The sequence below is a fragment of the Perissodus microlepis genome, chromosome 1 (assembly GCF_051167445.1).
Source record: "Perissodus microlepis isolate ML-2025 ecotype Zambia chromosome 1, ASM5116744v1, whole genome shotgun sequence".
Classification (NCBI taxonomy): Eukaryota; Metazoa; Chordata; class Actinopteri; order Cichliformes; family Cichlidae; genus Perissodus; species Perissodus microlepis.
In genome coordinates, this window is record NC_140461.1 from 4,890,697 (window position 1) to 4,907,037 (window position 16,341).

At 37.8% G+C, this 16,341-nt stretch overlaps 2 protein-coding genes across 2 annotated transcripts; one reads left to right on the top strand and one right to left on the bottom strand.

The window, feature by feature from the left end:
• Positions 1-6,211: 6,211 nt before the first annotated feature.
• On the bottom strand, positions 6,212-11,762 carry syap1 (synapse associated protein 1). Its single transcript, XM_084927668.1, has 9 exons — positions 11,446-11,762; positions 11,078-11,196; positions 9,916-9,982; positions 9,246-9,319; positions 8,970-9,109; positions 8,701-8,852; positions 7,187-7,236; positions 6,925-7,078; positions 6,212-6,816 (listed from the first exon to the last, which is right to left on the bottom strand). Exons 1-9 carry the CDS (start codon positions 11,645-11,647, stop codon positions 6,686-6,688), a joined length of 1,089 nt encoding a protein of 362 aa, XP_084783794.1. The 5' UTR covers positions 11,648-11,762; the 3' UTR covers positions 6,212-6,685.
• Positions 11,763-12,018: 256 nt separating this feature from the next.
• On the top strand, positions 12,019-16,007 carry phospho2 (phosphatase, orphan 2). Its single transcript, XM_084927682.1, has 4 exons — positions 12,019-12,123; positions 12,637-12,714; positions 12,948-13,042; positions 13,122-16,007. The coding sequence occupies exons 2-4, from the start codon at positions 12,644-12,646 to the stop codon at positions 13,679-13,681; spliced, it is 726 nt and encodes a 241-aa protein (XP_084783808.1). The 5' UTR covers positions 12,019-12,123; positions 12,637-12,643; the 3' UTR covers positions 13,682-16,007.
• The last annotated feature ends 334 nt before the right edge of the window (positions 16,008-16,341 follow it).

The following is a 16,341-nucleotide window of genomic DNA, read 5'->3' on the forward strand; positions in this document are numbered from 1 at the left end:
ATTTCTTGTACTCACACAACTATTTAAAACCTATTTTCCACTACAAACCTCTTAAAATATCAAATTTAAGCTTTTGTATTCCTCTGAAAAGACAAATATAGAAGAATAAGAAGGGAGAAAGAGAGAAGGAAATGGCTTGGTCGAGCACCTGGCTCCTCTTTTCAGTTTAACTGTCTACATGATTGGTTGGTAATACGTGCATGTGTGTGTTCTTGTCTGGAGCTGAGTTTGTCAGCTGCATTGCGTGGGTTAAGGTAATAAAGGGCTCACTGTGTGTGCGGTGGCAGGTGTGCTTGGAATCATGCACACACCCAAAGACAAACACAAAGGACAAACAGGAACAGAACTGAAAGTGAGAGACCTTTGTCATCTAGAAGAAGTGCAGTGCAGTTTTGAAAGTAGAGGTGAGAGTGCAAGTCCGGTTGGTGAATGGGTGCCAGACAGACAATTGAGAAGAGGAAGAAAATGCTGATGACAGGCAGCAGTGTAAGACCATCTGCGCAACTTAGCTATCTTATCTTCCATCACCATGCAAAACCATAACAGACTACTCGAGTGGCTGAAGTCCTTCCTTAATATATGCCCTATTAAAGGCTTTGTGCTAAACGGCTAAGGTGCAGCAGAAGAGAAAATATTTGATCATGTTTGCCAACATCAAATAATGTCCTGCGTATTCTGCCTCCTGAGTGTATTGAACTGTGCAACAGTGGTAGTGCATTGTACAAGTTTTTACAGTTTTGGTAATGTTCATGTGCACGACTACCATTTTGGACTGTGAAGTTGGGGTTGGTAGAGCTGAAAGTCCAACTTGAGGGAAACTGGGACTCAGAAATTCAGAGATCAAATGCAGCAGATCCATAAACAGCAGTAGAACTTTAAAACTTGTAATCTCTACTGTATTTCGTGTTATTGTGACTTGCTAAATAAGTTATAGACATGATCCATGAATGTGCTACAGGGGGGTTTTAACCACAAAAACAAGCACTGTGCTGTCTTTCTAATGATGCGCTACCTTGCTAAAGCACAAAACAAATTCTATTTTTTCTTGCTTTTCTCACTTCACCGCTAGAATCGAGTCACTGAGTGGAAAGTGGACAACTTGCAAATGACTCCCAGATCAGACATCCAACTTCTGGGGGAAATGGAAATCAGCGCTGCATACAGGCTTTCTGGTTGTAGGAAAAGTGGAACAGACTACACAGGGTACCACTGGCTGGAATGCTAGTCTGGAATAAAACAAACAATAACAAACTTGTCAGATATGAAACTATATCTATCAAAATGACTGAGCACAACTTTAAACCACTTACTTCCTTTTAGAAACAACCAGAGAGAATGAAGCAGCAGCAGGTCCTTCCCCAATTGATGTGACATCAGGTGAAATCATATAATAGCAACCTAAAGTTTTTCCAAGCAATCATTTGCATTGATAGCAGTTTCAACAATACTAACAGTATTATCCTCAACTGTATGCTGGACCAATGGTTCTCAACTAGTGCACAATAATGTAAGCATAACTTCCTTAGGAAGCCAGTGTGCACAGCATATTGAGAAAAAAAATAAATAAATAAAATAGAAATATTACAGTATAACTTCACTCCATTGGGCACATTTCTGGAAACTCAAAGGAGCTCATACAAAACACTATTGTTAACCTGCAAGACACACTAACTCACTCAGGGGGCAATCGGAACAAGTCACATGTACTAAAACATCCACTTCAGGTGATATTACGGAAATCAGAAAAGTCTAAATCTTTAGATTTGTCAGTAAGCATGTGTTCACCATTTTTTAGCTCCTAAAAGTCTTATTCTACACATTTTTCTTGACAATAGCAAAATATTGCTGAGAATCACCACACATAGCGCCAGATCAACAGATTTGCATCAATCCTTCCTCTTGCAATGCAAGAAGTGAAAATATGCTGTTTGTCACATCTGTTGTTTGCACGCTTTTTCATGCTCGATCTAGAGGTTTGTCTTGCAAGGTATGGAAGTATGTTTAACAAAAATCATATCTTAAAAATGTTCTCTGCATATCCGATCGAATACTGTGATGATAACTCTTGGAGAATAAAGCTACTTAGCGCATAATAACTTGTCACAAAGTGACAAGTCAAAGTGACAAGTCACAAATTGTTTGCACAATCAACAAAATGTGAAAATGTTTGCTCATCGTTCTAACAACTTGAACTCTAATTTCAGAATTGCGCAAAATAAAAACTGTAATAAGTAGCACCATATGTGAAACCAAACACAGCTGCAGTCCAGCCACCAGACAAGTGTGTCTGATGACTGAAAGGAAACCTTGTGTCTAGAAAAGATAACTTACAGTTTACCACGTTCCTTGCTGGGGCCCCTGGGTGTCTCTGAGTGAAGACTTATCTTTGACATATGTGCACATTTAGCACATGAAAATGGGGTGTTAGTGATTTTAGATTAGAAGCTGCTCAAGATGCTTCAAGTCCAATTATGAAAGCAGATAATGGTAAAGCATATTCACACCATATATGTATAAAGGTTGACATTTGTGTTAAGTGTCTGTCCCTGGTTTTCTCACCTTTACCTCATTCTAAAAGCCTCTAGCTCCTGATTGGTTAGTTCATGGACAAGGGCTCAGAGGGAGGAAATTTACATGGTGGTAGAGATGAAGTGTGAACAATAAAGATGCTTCTTATAAAGTTATCCATCTCCCTCTTACTGATTCTTCTAGATAAGACAGAACTGCATGTGGACCCACATATAACAACAGGAGTTCAACCTTATCAACTAAAACAGTCATGTTTGATTATTGATCTCCCCCAGCCTATTACAAAATAAATATGGTCACTGTCTTTGTAACACCACCAAATAAATAAATCAATAAATGAAAGCATCTTATTTTACTCTGTGAAGGTGAAGTCAATGCTGAAATGCATTATGCTTAGAGACAAGGTGGGGGAGGTTGACGGATTAAGGAAGTGTGAGAAGAGACACAATAGACAACATGTACCACGATAATTAGTATTGTGTATTAGAGTGTGTATTATGTATAGCAAAACAATCACCTTACCACTTAAATAAATGAAAAATAAAAATTAACTTATTCACTTGGAACATTCAAACTGAGGAATTCATTTGTGAGGTTTTTAAAGAAAAATATGCATAGGAAATATTTCTATGCTAACGTGAATTCAGTGGTGGTATACTTTCAAAACAAACAAACAAACAAACAAACAAACAAACAAACAAACAAACAAAAAACAAACAAACTTTGTTTGTTGTCTTTGTTTGATAGCAGCCTGCACCCTTTAGCAGACGATTGGGAGTACAGCACCTCCTCTTTATGTTTCTTTCTTCTGCAGTCCTCACCTAGGATGTCTGAACACCAGCAGCAAAATGTAATAACAGCATATTATGTGCTGCACATGAAGTGTGAAGTGCAGTTCAGAGAGTTCAATGGGTTTTTTCTTCATTTCTGTTTCTTCTTCCTCCTCTTTATCTTGAAGTCAGACAGAAGATCTGCAGGCTATGGGGGCTAGACACACAACAACACACATACGCACAGACAAGTCTGCCCCTATGCATTATTAAAACACTATTAAAGCAGCGTTGCACACAAGCAGTAAACCACACACATGGGTCCTCATCTGCTGGGCTTTATCACCATGGTGATGGTTGTGCAGCTGACTTGAGGCCAGCTGGTGGAGTCTAGCTGTGATGATGTGATGTGAGTGACATGTATGTGAATTAGAATGAGAGACAGAACAAAGAGAGAAGACATCACACAGCAGCACTGAGAATGAGCCTACCCATAAAACTGCCTGGAAACACCTCAAACACAAGGCACAGCTCACATACACGGTTTATTGATTCTTGTATTGATTGCTAGTCCCAATGAGCATTTATTTTGCAATTCATTTCAGTATCCTTAAAGTGGTAGGAGTAGCATTAACACTACAGACAGTGTGGCATCTGTTCCTTCCAGTCTCATATAGACTGTAAGGAGCGTGCTGGGGCAGGTCTGCTGTCTAGTTGGCACAAGCAGAGATATGTGTTTGTTTCATTTCCCATGATTACAGACTTTCTACTACCAAACATCCAGGACATCATTCCACGCTGACTGAATCACTCTTTTGAAGGACTTTCTTTTCTCACCTTACTCCGAATTCCACTTCACATTTGGCTAGGACAAGCATTGTTTGTACATAGAAACAACACATTATATTGCAAGTACTTTAACTCAGTTTTGAGGGGGTACAGGTATGGGCATTTCTGGGAATTCAAAGGGCTTCAGAACTTCCATTTTATTCTCGTGGGAAGAATGTAAGAATGAGGCATAATTGCAAGGTCAACACTGTGGACCTCTGAAATTATATTGAAGTGGAAGAAAAGAACATTTGAAAAGCACTTGACCTGGTACCAAAAAGTTAGATGAGAAATTTGAATTGAATTGCCATGTTTCTCACACGACATTTAGTACACAAATGAAATTATTATTCGTTAGGATCTCACAAGAGACTGAAAAAAAATCTATTCATCTGCAATAATTAATATTTGGTGGCATGTTTCTGTTTTGGAAACTCTCTGCATTCTACACAAATATAGCATAGAAAAGAACAGGCATCAGTGACAACAAATACAGCATTAAGTGTACTATAGGATTAAAAAGTCAGACACTGTATGAAAGCAGAGGCTGGCCTCCAGTACTAATGATATACTTGAATGTTCATTTAGTTTACTGGAGGGTTCTCTTGACTTTTTAAGACTCTACTGCCAACTGTTAGTAAAACAAACTTTTCACATTTTTGTCAGAATGGATTTAGTGGATTTTATTCCTCATCATTTAAAAACTCCCCCCAAAACCTCTATGTTATAGACTTCTAAGTGGCATGACTGTATGAAATATTTCAAAACATTTCAAAAGTTAGGCTGAAAGCTGAAAATGATAATAGGACGTGTAAAGCACACAGATCATGTGAGTTTGATGTTTACAACATAGGTTACATGACTGTGTCGGTTGCACATCTTTCCTGTCTGCGGTCTTTGTCTTCATTTGTCTGTGTGTTTGTTTTTTATGCATCTCTTGCTGTTTTAGACTGATGACTATTATGAATGCCTGTTTTTTTTCTGCTGAAATACTCGTGTTCCTCCCCCCAGTTTAACCAAATTATTTTTAATGTTTCATAACTTTCTTTAAACAAACATTTAAAGAAAACTGAATTTTTTTAAGCACTGAATATTAAATTACTGCTGAAGCAGGAATGACTCTAATAATCATGCAGTTAACTGATAAAGCCTTGGCCTTTGATGTATTGATTATTTTCTTTCCTTTTTTGTAATCCAGCAACCTGAGATTAGTCTCAATAGAATATCTAGACTTTACTTTCAGTTAATGAGCATGAGATAAACTGATATGTGGTTGCTAACACCATCGTTGTAGCTCTGGCTCCACCCTGAGGCTGAACTGTGTTATCTGCTTTGGATACTCTTCAGCTGGGCGTAGACAAAAAGTGCTGAGTATATGGCATTTCAAAACTGTTTAATATGCAGGACTGCTTTGTTTTTTCAATAAGCACTCATTTCAAAGCTTTTTATAGAGTAGCACATGACAATGCCTGATAAACTGTTTCAACACACAGTACTGAAACTACCGTTTTCAAGCGCCACACGGGATTAAATATTGATAATTATTTGCAAATTGCTGTTTTCTTTCATTTATATTCTAAAGACTGCACCAGTGATTTTGGAACTGGATTATAAAGCGTGACCACTTGTGTGAAAAGCAGTAGGAATGTATATACAAATGAATCCATTACCTGTCACTGAAAAGTGTCACCAGTGTTCGATCTGGGTGAGGGGGCACTAAATCCTCACTGAAAGTCACCAAACATACCTCCAACTGTGCAGACAGTCACAAAACATAAAAGTAAAAAAAAAAAAAATAGTCAAGTCATTACACATAAATATTTTAAGGTAGAATAACGTTATATGCAGTATGTTAGAGCTGATTTAAAAGTTTTGTAACATAGTTTAAAAGTTTCCAAAGGAAGGTTTTCAGGTTATCAGCTGCGGTTATCAGTTTTCCTTGACTTTGTGTCCACCTTGAACATGAGGCATAATTATCCATAACAGATACATTTTTATTAAAGGCTGACATATAAAACAGAATGACACAGCAGTAGTAGCGAAACACACAGACAGATATAATTAGAGAGAAATGCCCCTGGCAGTTTAGTGTTACAGTCTTCTTTATTTACATACATGTTACTTTACATTTGACTTCTCTGTACTAAGATTATAGCAAGACGTATATATGACTGTCCAAGCCACCAGGAACCAGCAGTGAAAAACTAAGATTAAAAAACAAACAAACAAAACATAATAAAGACCATTTTCCTCCATTATAAAATTCATAGTACTTGTACTGGAGTATCATCTAGTGATATTTCTCATCAAAAACACAGCTGATTAGGAGAACCAAATAGAGGAAACTCATTTAGGAGGGAACAATGAACTCACTAATATGCCAGAAAATGACTGCTGCCTCCAGAAGAGGTGACACATTCTTGCTATAATTGGATCTACGACACTTCATCAGTTACGAGATAGAAATGAGAGTCGTGTAAAGTTCCTCCCCTCGTGCATCAATGGTCACGAGTCATTAATTTCAGCCCAGATAAGTGACTATAAACGCATCAAACACACTAGCTGTCATCAGACTGGAGCATCTTCTCGATCTCTTGATCCCACTGGTCATCTTTGTTGCCCGATTCAGTCACCACCTCATACTCCTGAAGTTCTTGCTGCAGCTCCTTTTCCCAATCTGCTGATTCGTCTGGATATAAAAGGGAGGAAATATTATGAGCAAAGCCATTCTCTTACAGAACAAGACATACTTTAAGCTTAAAAAAAAAAAAAGGATAGGAACTCTTCCAAAGCCAACCATCAGGAGAAGGACTGTCCTTCTTGTCCAGCACCAGCTGCTCCATCTCTTTCCTTAGGTCCTCCTGGTTTATGGCCGTTGAGTCAAAAGCATCACTAACAAACTCAGACACTCCGGGACTTGTTGAAATCTCCTCATCTTCTTCATGCGTTGGCTATGAGGAAAACAGGCAGCAGAGAAAGAGGAGAGCGACTCTTGTTTTTTTTTTTTCTTAACTTCTCAAAAGGTGGTTGGAAAAGTTCAACGTGTGCAGTGCTTTTACCTTCTGTATGTCACTGATGGAAACTGGCGGCGTTTTTGGTCTGACATTGTCTACAAAGAAATAACACATTGTTATTACAATGGACTTACTCTTTAACCTCTGACCTTTGGATGGTGTCTGAGGTCATTTATCAAAATATGAGCACAAACCTTATTAGCTTTTACCATGGATGCCGCCTGATCCATTTAGGTAACTCTATAATACTATATGATATGACTTCTTTACCTTTCAGTCCTTAAATAAAATATCTAATTTGTTTACCAGTTCAACCAAGCAGAAAATAAAAAAGAAATGACGTTTTACATGTTTATATTGAATAATTAAAAAAGACAGATTTCTTTCCCTAATTAAACTAATTGAATCAGACATTCAGATATTGTGTTGGAAGTCCACAGGTGCTTCCCAAACAGTCCACAGAGCTTCCCAAACAGTACTAAAACAGTACTTGGCTCCATTTTATACATTGTAGCAAAGTACTGTGACTTGGGGGTAGTGTTAAAAATATATGGAACAACTGGTAATGTGGGCTGCTCTTTATGTTTCCACTGGTTTTGATCCTTTAGCTTAGAGAGAAAGCCTTCATTACATAACATACCTCTTCCTGGTGATCATCCTTATCCTGGTTCCTTTAGCTTATCAACCAATCAGCATTCTATCTACATAAACCATCACTGTTGGGTAACTTGTTCTTGGCTTTTTGGACAACTGCCCTCAGCGCCACTAAAAGGCTTTGTGTTTGCTGGATTACAATTTCTCTCTCTCTGTAGCCAATGAGCTACTCAAACAGACAAGGACAATAAATTCCACATCAGTCTTAACACTGTATGTGCCCATTTAAATAAGGGAGGAAAAGAGATTTCAGTGATGCATTAAGATGATTGGGTTTTTCCATTTCCTTCATTATTATTTCACATCAAATAGACACCTTCCTTTTATTCTGAATGCTGTTGTCAGAGTATCAATAAAGCCCAAGAAAAGAACACATGGCAGCAATTTCTGCCATCGATTCCAGTGTGTCAGAGAACAATTTAAAGTACTGCTGTTTGGATATAAAGCTCTCTGTGGCTCTAGACCACAAAAGATCTGACTGAGTAATCTTTATTGTACAAGTACTCTTGAATTCTCAGACCATCTGGCAGAGGGATGCCAACTTTTCCTAGAGAGCAAAATAAATATAGCTTTTAGCTCCTTTCACAGTATCTGCTTTTACATTTTAAACTGATATCTTTCCAACTTTAAGAGAGCTGTGCCCCTTTCTTTCTTACATGGTGTTTAGGTGCCTGCAAACTGTAAAATAACACAGCCTAAGTTGCAGGACTGTGAAGGTCTTTGACTGTATAAATCACCTTTATAAAGCCATGACCAAAGACTTTGAAAAGAGATTTTCAAATCACTACATTAAATTTTTCCACTGTGGAATTGGGGTTGTAAATCTGCCCTGCCTTCCTGCAGCTGTGATACCACAAAGTTTGCTTGGTGATCTCTACCTCTCTAGCAGAGCTAAAAATTCACACCTGTTAGGACGATGTCTTCAGGTGAAACACTGGCCCCTTTGTCCACACTATCGTTCCGCTGCTGCTGGGCTGCCAGGGCTGTGAGCTGAGCCGACTGCTTGATCAGAGACACCCGGTAGAAATAGTTCCGCCAAAACATCTCCTCCTTCACACTGTCAAACACAAACATGTCACCATCCATTTTTAAATATCAGTTTTAGGTTGACTCTGCTATAAATGGAGGCAAAAACAGGTACATTTGCATGCATAAATGTTTGAAGAGCACTGACTGTTTAGGAACCAGGTCAAAGCGCATGCGATTGAGGAGCTCATCTTCTTCCAGCATGACTGCAGCTAAGGGATACATCTGCTCCATGTCAAAGTGGAACTGAACACCAGCGGGAGGGTCGCGGAGGAAGTTCCTCTTGTCCTAGAATCAGCAACCAAACAGCTCAGTTTCTACTCAAAGCAAAATTTATAAATTTAAATAAGTAAAACAGTAGCCACAAAAATAGCTACCCATTCATACATTCATACTATATATTGTGCATGATGCCTTTGCTTACAGCGGACAGAGCGAGAATCTGTTGCTGGATTGTCTCCTCTTCATTGTAGCCGACCCAGGGTGGCACTGCTGCTTCTACACAAACATCAGAGCATGTGTGCGCACACACATTCAGTCGTGTACCATCAGTCATCAGTTCCAATCCTTATCACTGAGATGCACACATGTACACACCTGGCTCTCTGTAAATAGAAGCTGCTTGGCCAGTAGTGACATATGCTGATAAAATCGTGATAACATCATTTCTCCTGCCCCTCACAGGCACAATGTAAAAATGAAGATTGCACAGTTTATCCCAGTCAGGTCTCACAAGACTCCAATTTTAAACGAAGTGTGTCAATTTCAAAGTGTAAGTCTTGCTTTCAGAAATTAATATTTGAACTTTTGATTGATATATTTATTTTCATAGTGGTTCAATAATTGACTTTGGAAAACATTATGACTACACTTCATTCACCTTGTAGCACCAGTTTAATTCTTCATTGCTCAGATTCAATAAAATTCTGGAAATATCATGCAGTGATTTTGATCCATATTGACATGATAGCACCACACAGCTGCTGCAGATTTGTCACTGTAATCCCAAAGGTGTGTAATCAGATTATGTGGTGACTGTATGGATCATTTGAGGTCATCAGTAAATAACATTCATGCTTTAAAGTCTGGTTTACCTGATTTCTTGGCCTTCTTCTCCTGGACAAATTTCTCTTGCTCTTTTTGGAAGTCCCCTAAAAATGTCTACACACACACACACACACACACACACACAAATAAATAGATTGGAAAAGCTGATGCATAAATGGAAAGTGTTAACAAAGCAGGAAGTCCTGAAAAAGTTATGATAAAATCCAGGATTTTACTTGCATATAAAAAAATCTGGAAACTTCGATACAAATTTTAAACTTTAACACCTTTAGACTTAAAAATACTTTGAAAAATTTTTTAAGTAATGTTTAATCTATGGAAGCTTTATTTGCCCCAGATATTTTTATTGATCAAACTGCCAAAAATAAGAAGAGGGTGTGTAGACTATATACAGCACAGTGTGCTTATGTGTATAATCAAACCTTGAAGTCCAGAGGCAAATGCTACTTAATAATAATACAATACTGCTTATCCAGGTAAGCTCAGGTTTAACCCCTGGGTTTTCTGTACTTTGAAGGTGGTTCACTTCTTACTCGGGGTAAATCGCTATCCGGAGCAAGTTAAGATCCAGAATAGAGATCAGCAGATATGAACTCACTGCCTACTGATTAATCAATTCTCCAGAAAATAGCATCACTATTCCTGGAAGATCCCTCAAACTTCTGTGCATAAACAGGAGTCTAAAGTTTTCTTCTATAGCGTCTACTGTCTTTGTTTTCCTAATAAGAATCAGAAATAAATACTATAGATTTCTAGACACAACTTTATTCTTTTGGTTTTAATAAACAAACTATAAGTATTAATATCTGATCCTAAAATAGGACACCGACAGTGTACTTGCTGAACTCATATGAAACTTATGTAGACTAAGCCAATATTTGAATAAAAAAAAACAAAAAAAAACTTTACTCTCAAACCTTTAAAGTTTGCAGCTGAGAATATCAAAAATAAAACTGTTGGGAGAAGGTTATGCTCATCTTCTTATTAGACTGACAGACAGTAATCTTAGGTTTCAGAGTTCTAGGAGAAACCCTGGGTTAAATTAGCGAACTGTTAACCAGGTTTGTGTGCCAGTTCGGGGAAAGCAAATACAGATAACTGACCTACAAACCCACAAATGCACAGATGAACCCTACGCCGTTTTTAAAATCTGAAAAACCAGTCAAAAAGAATCTGAGAGCAACATGCCTTGTCTATGATGCCATCAATTTTTCCTTCTTCAACGGTCTTCTTGATGGTCTGGGCAGTCTCCACCATTGAATCAGAGATTTTCTTGGTGGCACTGGAAGCAAAACTGAAGATGTAACCTTCAAATGGAGAAAGAGTCTGTTAATAAAACCATTGCCACTGCAATAAAAGAAAAACATATATGAGAGAACAGATTCTCCTGCAGTCATATTTGCTCTTGCTGGGAGTGAAGAACAAACAAAAAAGATGAACAGGAAAGCCTTCAGGGTTCAACACAGACAGAAAGACTAACGTCACGCTGAGTAACTTTGAGCACGTAGCTTAGAGTTAATTAAGAGTTAATCATCCAGATATGAGCTGTTCCCCACCGCCGAGTCCTGTGGACTGTTCCGAGTTTTCCTGCTCCGCCTCTGGTGTTCCATCCTGGTCAGCTGGCTGCTGTTTGTTTACCTCGGTTTGTGCTTCTACCACCTTCTCTTCCTGCCCCACGTTCAGCTTTTCCTTGTCAACCGACGTCTCCGTAACGGTCGGGCCCTCCAGACCCAACCACGTCCCTAAACCTTTTAACATGCTGGTGGAAAAACACCGATCGATTAGATTAAAGATACGGAAAAACAATCTGCACGGACTCTCCTGACTATACAACCAGGAAATAAATTGACGTTTTCTTCTTCTGCGTTCTCGTGTGTGCACTTGTGCGATACTGCCACCCGGAGGCCAAATATGGGAAGTCTGGTTTGATGGGTTGTTGTTAGTGCTATGGTGGAATATATGAATAAAACAAAGAGTATTTATCAGTAAAAACTATCACAAAAGTGTTGCACGTTGAAAGATCTACACCTTTCCTAAAGTAGAAAGATGGTATGTCTTATAAAGTACGTGCTCATTGTTGGCAGTAGAGGAACTACTACGTTTTAACGCAACATCCAAAAGAAGCTGCAGGTGGCGGTAATGAGCTGAGATTTGTTCCACTTTTTGCGGCAAAGCAAGATAAGGAGAAGGAAGATAAGGAAGATCGGTGAATTCCTGACGGAGGACTCGTACCGGTAATTTTGCAGTTGCTCAAAATTTTACATTATTATTATGTGTTTTATGTGTATTTATCTTGGGTATAGTTTACTACAGTTTATTACAGAAAGCTATGTAATCCCAGTCACGTGTCTTCAGCACGTTAGGAACCGCTGTGACTGACTGACTAGCTCTACCCGTGGGCTGTTTACTTGTAAGGGGACGAGTTTACACCATACTTCCTTTAAAAAATAAGGCATTTAAAAGTTCGTTACTTTTAATGTAGTTTTGATGGAGAAAGGAATAATAAATATTGTTAAATAAATGTTATTTGACATGTCAAGTAAGGATCGGCTTTAATGGGAAGGGTAATTTTTAAGAAGCGGAAGTGTGGGCTCAGTTACTTGTGTTTTGAGCTGATAAGACGTAAATAGACCGGTTGAGAGCAGTATCCGTTATCAAACGAAATAATAGAAGGGTGGAGCTTAAAAATAACTATTATCTTGCTTAATTTATTTTAAGTTAGTTTTGTGTGCTATTTTGCTTTTAAGGTGACAAATGAAGATTCTGATGGTGTTTGATTTTGACCACACCGTGGTCGATGCTAACAGTGACACTTGGGTGGTCAGGTAGGTCAAGAAAGTTTTACTTCAGCTCTTTCCAGGTTTCTTGTCATCTGTATGTATTATCTTGACAAAGATTTTCCTATTCTTTGAGCATAATATCAGTTCCTCATGTCTGTTGCACTGCTCCCGCTACTACTCTGTAATTACTGTTTTATACTAGGACCTTAATACACCATTAGAGAAACACTATAGCTGAGTTATCCTGATTTCTCTTATTTATATATTCCTTGTGTCAGGTGCCTTCCTGATAAGACACTTCCTGGCTCTGTGGAGAATTCGTACAGAAAAGGCTACTGGACTGAGTACATGGGCAGGGTGCTGAACTACATAGGTGAGTCTGAAATGCTGTTTGTTTTTGTTTTACTACTTCCTGAAATCTGCCTTCAACATTTTCTAATCTATGCCCGCAGGGGAGCAGAAGGTGAGCCCAGACAGGGTTCGCAGTGTGATGGAGACCATCCCCTTCACAGCTGGAATGACTGAGTTGCTGACATTTATAGCAGAGAATAAAAGTGCCATTGACTGCATAGTCATCTCTGATTCCAACACCTTGTTTATAGAATGGATTCTCCATGCTGCAGGACTCCAGGCGGCTGTTGACAAGGTTTTTACCAACCCAGCTAAGCTCAATGAGTTGGGCCACATTGAGGTGCAGTGCTATCATTCTCACGCCTGTGATCAATGCCCTGTCAACCTCTGTAAGAAAAAAGTCCTGGAGCTTTACATTTCTGAGCAATCTGATGCCGGCGTGGAGTATGAGCAAATCTTTTATGTGGGGGATGGGGGGAATGATCTCTGCCCTACTTCCTGTCTGAGAGGCCATGATGTTGTGATGCCAAGAAAGGGATACACTCTGGAGAAGCTGCTAGCCAAACTGGAAGGTCAGGAGGGCAACTTTTCTCTAAGAGCTAAAAACATTGCCTGGAGCAGTGGCACTGACATTCTCCGGGAGCTGAAAGCAAGCATGTAGTCGTAGCCGTGGCACATGAAATATTACAAATATTGAGCCTGCACTGCAGGATCCATTGTGCTGCCTGTATTTTTTTTTCATATTATAATTCAAAATTTTAGAAGATTTTATGAAATTTTTAACTTATTTAAAACGACAGCATTTGCACATGTAAACCAGTCTTTTAAAAAGGGTAATTTGTCTGCAGGGAAATTTACCTTTATCTTTTATCTTCATGATCTTTACAATTTTTCTAATTTTCCGTGGTGATCGAAAATAGAGGCGCCTGAAACCACTAACAATACATAGGCAGTGTGTCACAACGGCAGCTTTTACATGTGCAGTGTATGTTAAATACTATGTAAGAATTCAGTTAAGATTATATTTAGTATAGTATTCAAGATCTGTTGTTGGGGCTGATCCAAGAAGCAGAGATGAACCAGCAAGTTAACTTGATCTGATAAAGTAGAAGTCAGGGAAATTTCTGAGCAGATTTGAGACATGGATTAATTTTAGTCCCAGAGTACAAGAAAAATTAAAAGATGTCTCCATTGAAATGTTTCTGGACTAGGGTTTCTAGAAAGGTTCATGTTAAAGGCATTTTGTTAACCTGAAAACCTTAAATCAGTGTACTTCATGCAGTCTGCACTATATCTAGCCACAGTACTGTGCAAAAATATTGAATCACCCCTTATTTCTTTATATTTTGGTGGAAAGATAGAAAATTGGTACAGCAGTTTATTGAAACATGTGGAAACATGCATGGAAATTAAGTATATATATATATAACAAAAACAGCATTTTTCTACAGTTATAAACATAAAAAGTCAATATTTGATATGACCTTTACTTTTCAAAATTTTAAAGTTATTAATTTATTTTATTTTTTATTTTCCCCAAACCACGAAAGAGCCTCCTGTTTTACACACTGACTGATGTGGATTTCTTCTAAAACACTTTGGAAATCAGCTCACTGGTACTATAATGCAAATTCATGCCTGTCAAACTGTGTCATCTTTGGTGTTTTTTACTACAGAAGTGGGGACATCATTGTGTTTTTGTGACAGGCTGCTAATAAACATGTGCTAATAATGGGCCAAAAGATAAAAATTTTAATTCGTTCTTTGTTTTGTGGGTCTCAACACACACTAGCTCAATTTCCCAACCTTGAATTAAGCCTGGTGATTAAACTCTTTACTCAGTGAAGACCTTCACTGATTTTCTTTTCTTTCTTTTTAAAATTTTATTCATTTTGTGAGCACCAGACTCGGTCTGTGTTTGGGAAACTGGCTGACTGGATATATGTTAATATTTCCAAACCAATGAGCAAACAATGGGTTCTGGATATTGCATTTAATTAAATTTGCTTTATAGTTTACAAATGTTAGTTGTCTCTTCACATTATGACTGAAAGCTTCTAAAGCACTCCTACTAACTTGAGTAATTTTTCTTTATGAATCTGAGAAAAACACTATACCAGTTCTTTCCTGCTATATTCTGTGTAAGACATTTTGATTTATGAAAAGAAAAGCACTGATGTTACTGATGGCATTATGATGTGTTATATTTAAATGCTCCAGACAGTGTTACAGCATGCACCATACCAGGAACTTGAAACTGCCAAATGGCATGAAGTTGTCTGTCTTAGTGTAAACTGACTAAAAAATATGTCTGTAAAAGGCACATTACAATGTAACTAATACATACTTTAAATAAGGTGCTTTTGTCAACATTTTGAATGTAACATTTTTACATGAACTTACCTCAGCTGATATCTGGTTAAGAAAGATTGAATACGTTTCAGCAGTTTTTCTACAGTTGCAATTCTTTATTTGGGGTGTTGCAGATGAACTCATTATTATAACTGGTCCTAAATGATTGTACTTGTTTAATGTTATCTAGCATTTAACAGAGCTGTGCTGCTCTATAGTTCTGAATCTTTGTGTTCTCCAGTATTGTCAGCTGTGTTTTACAGATCAGGTCTGTTTGATTTTTGAAAGCATGTTTGGATTAATGTGAGTAGTACATTAAATATAATATGAGTGCATAAACCACCACTACCCTATAAGCTACATGAACAATATTCCATGTTTGTTTTTACCACGTTAACTCTGAAGTATCAAACAGCTGCATTTAGGATTTTGCTCAGGTTTCTTGTGGCCAGTATGTATTATCTGAATAGACTATTCAGTTTTTATGTACAACTTCAACAGCCGTGCTCATGGAGACATATATATGTATATATGCATTGATTGACTTTCTGTTGCCACTGTCACAAGCCAGTTTGATAAAATAATATTGTGTGTTGTTAATGTGTAATTCCAATGATTAAATCAAATTAATTACCTCTTTGATAATTTTTTCTCAGGTTTTACTCAAATCCTTCTAGAGGCAAGTCTTACTTCTCACCAGCAGTGATAAAATATTGGGGCCATATCTTTAAAGTATTATCTCCAATATATTTCCAAATTAATGCAGTGCAAATATTTTCCACTGCAGTAATTAAGATGGTTTTGTAACACTGTGATGGTGAGGTGAGATTTCATTATATTGTGAGGTATTGCTTTAAATCGTGTTTCACAATGAGCAATTATACTAAAAATACTAAATGCAGTCCAATAGATTCTCGTCAGAAATATTAAATGAGAATGACAATTATTTTTATTATTTCTAATTAAGAT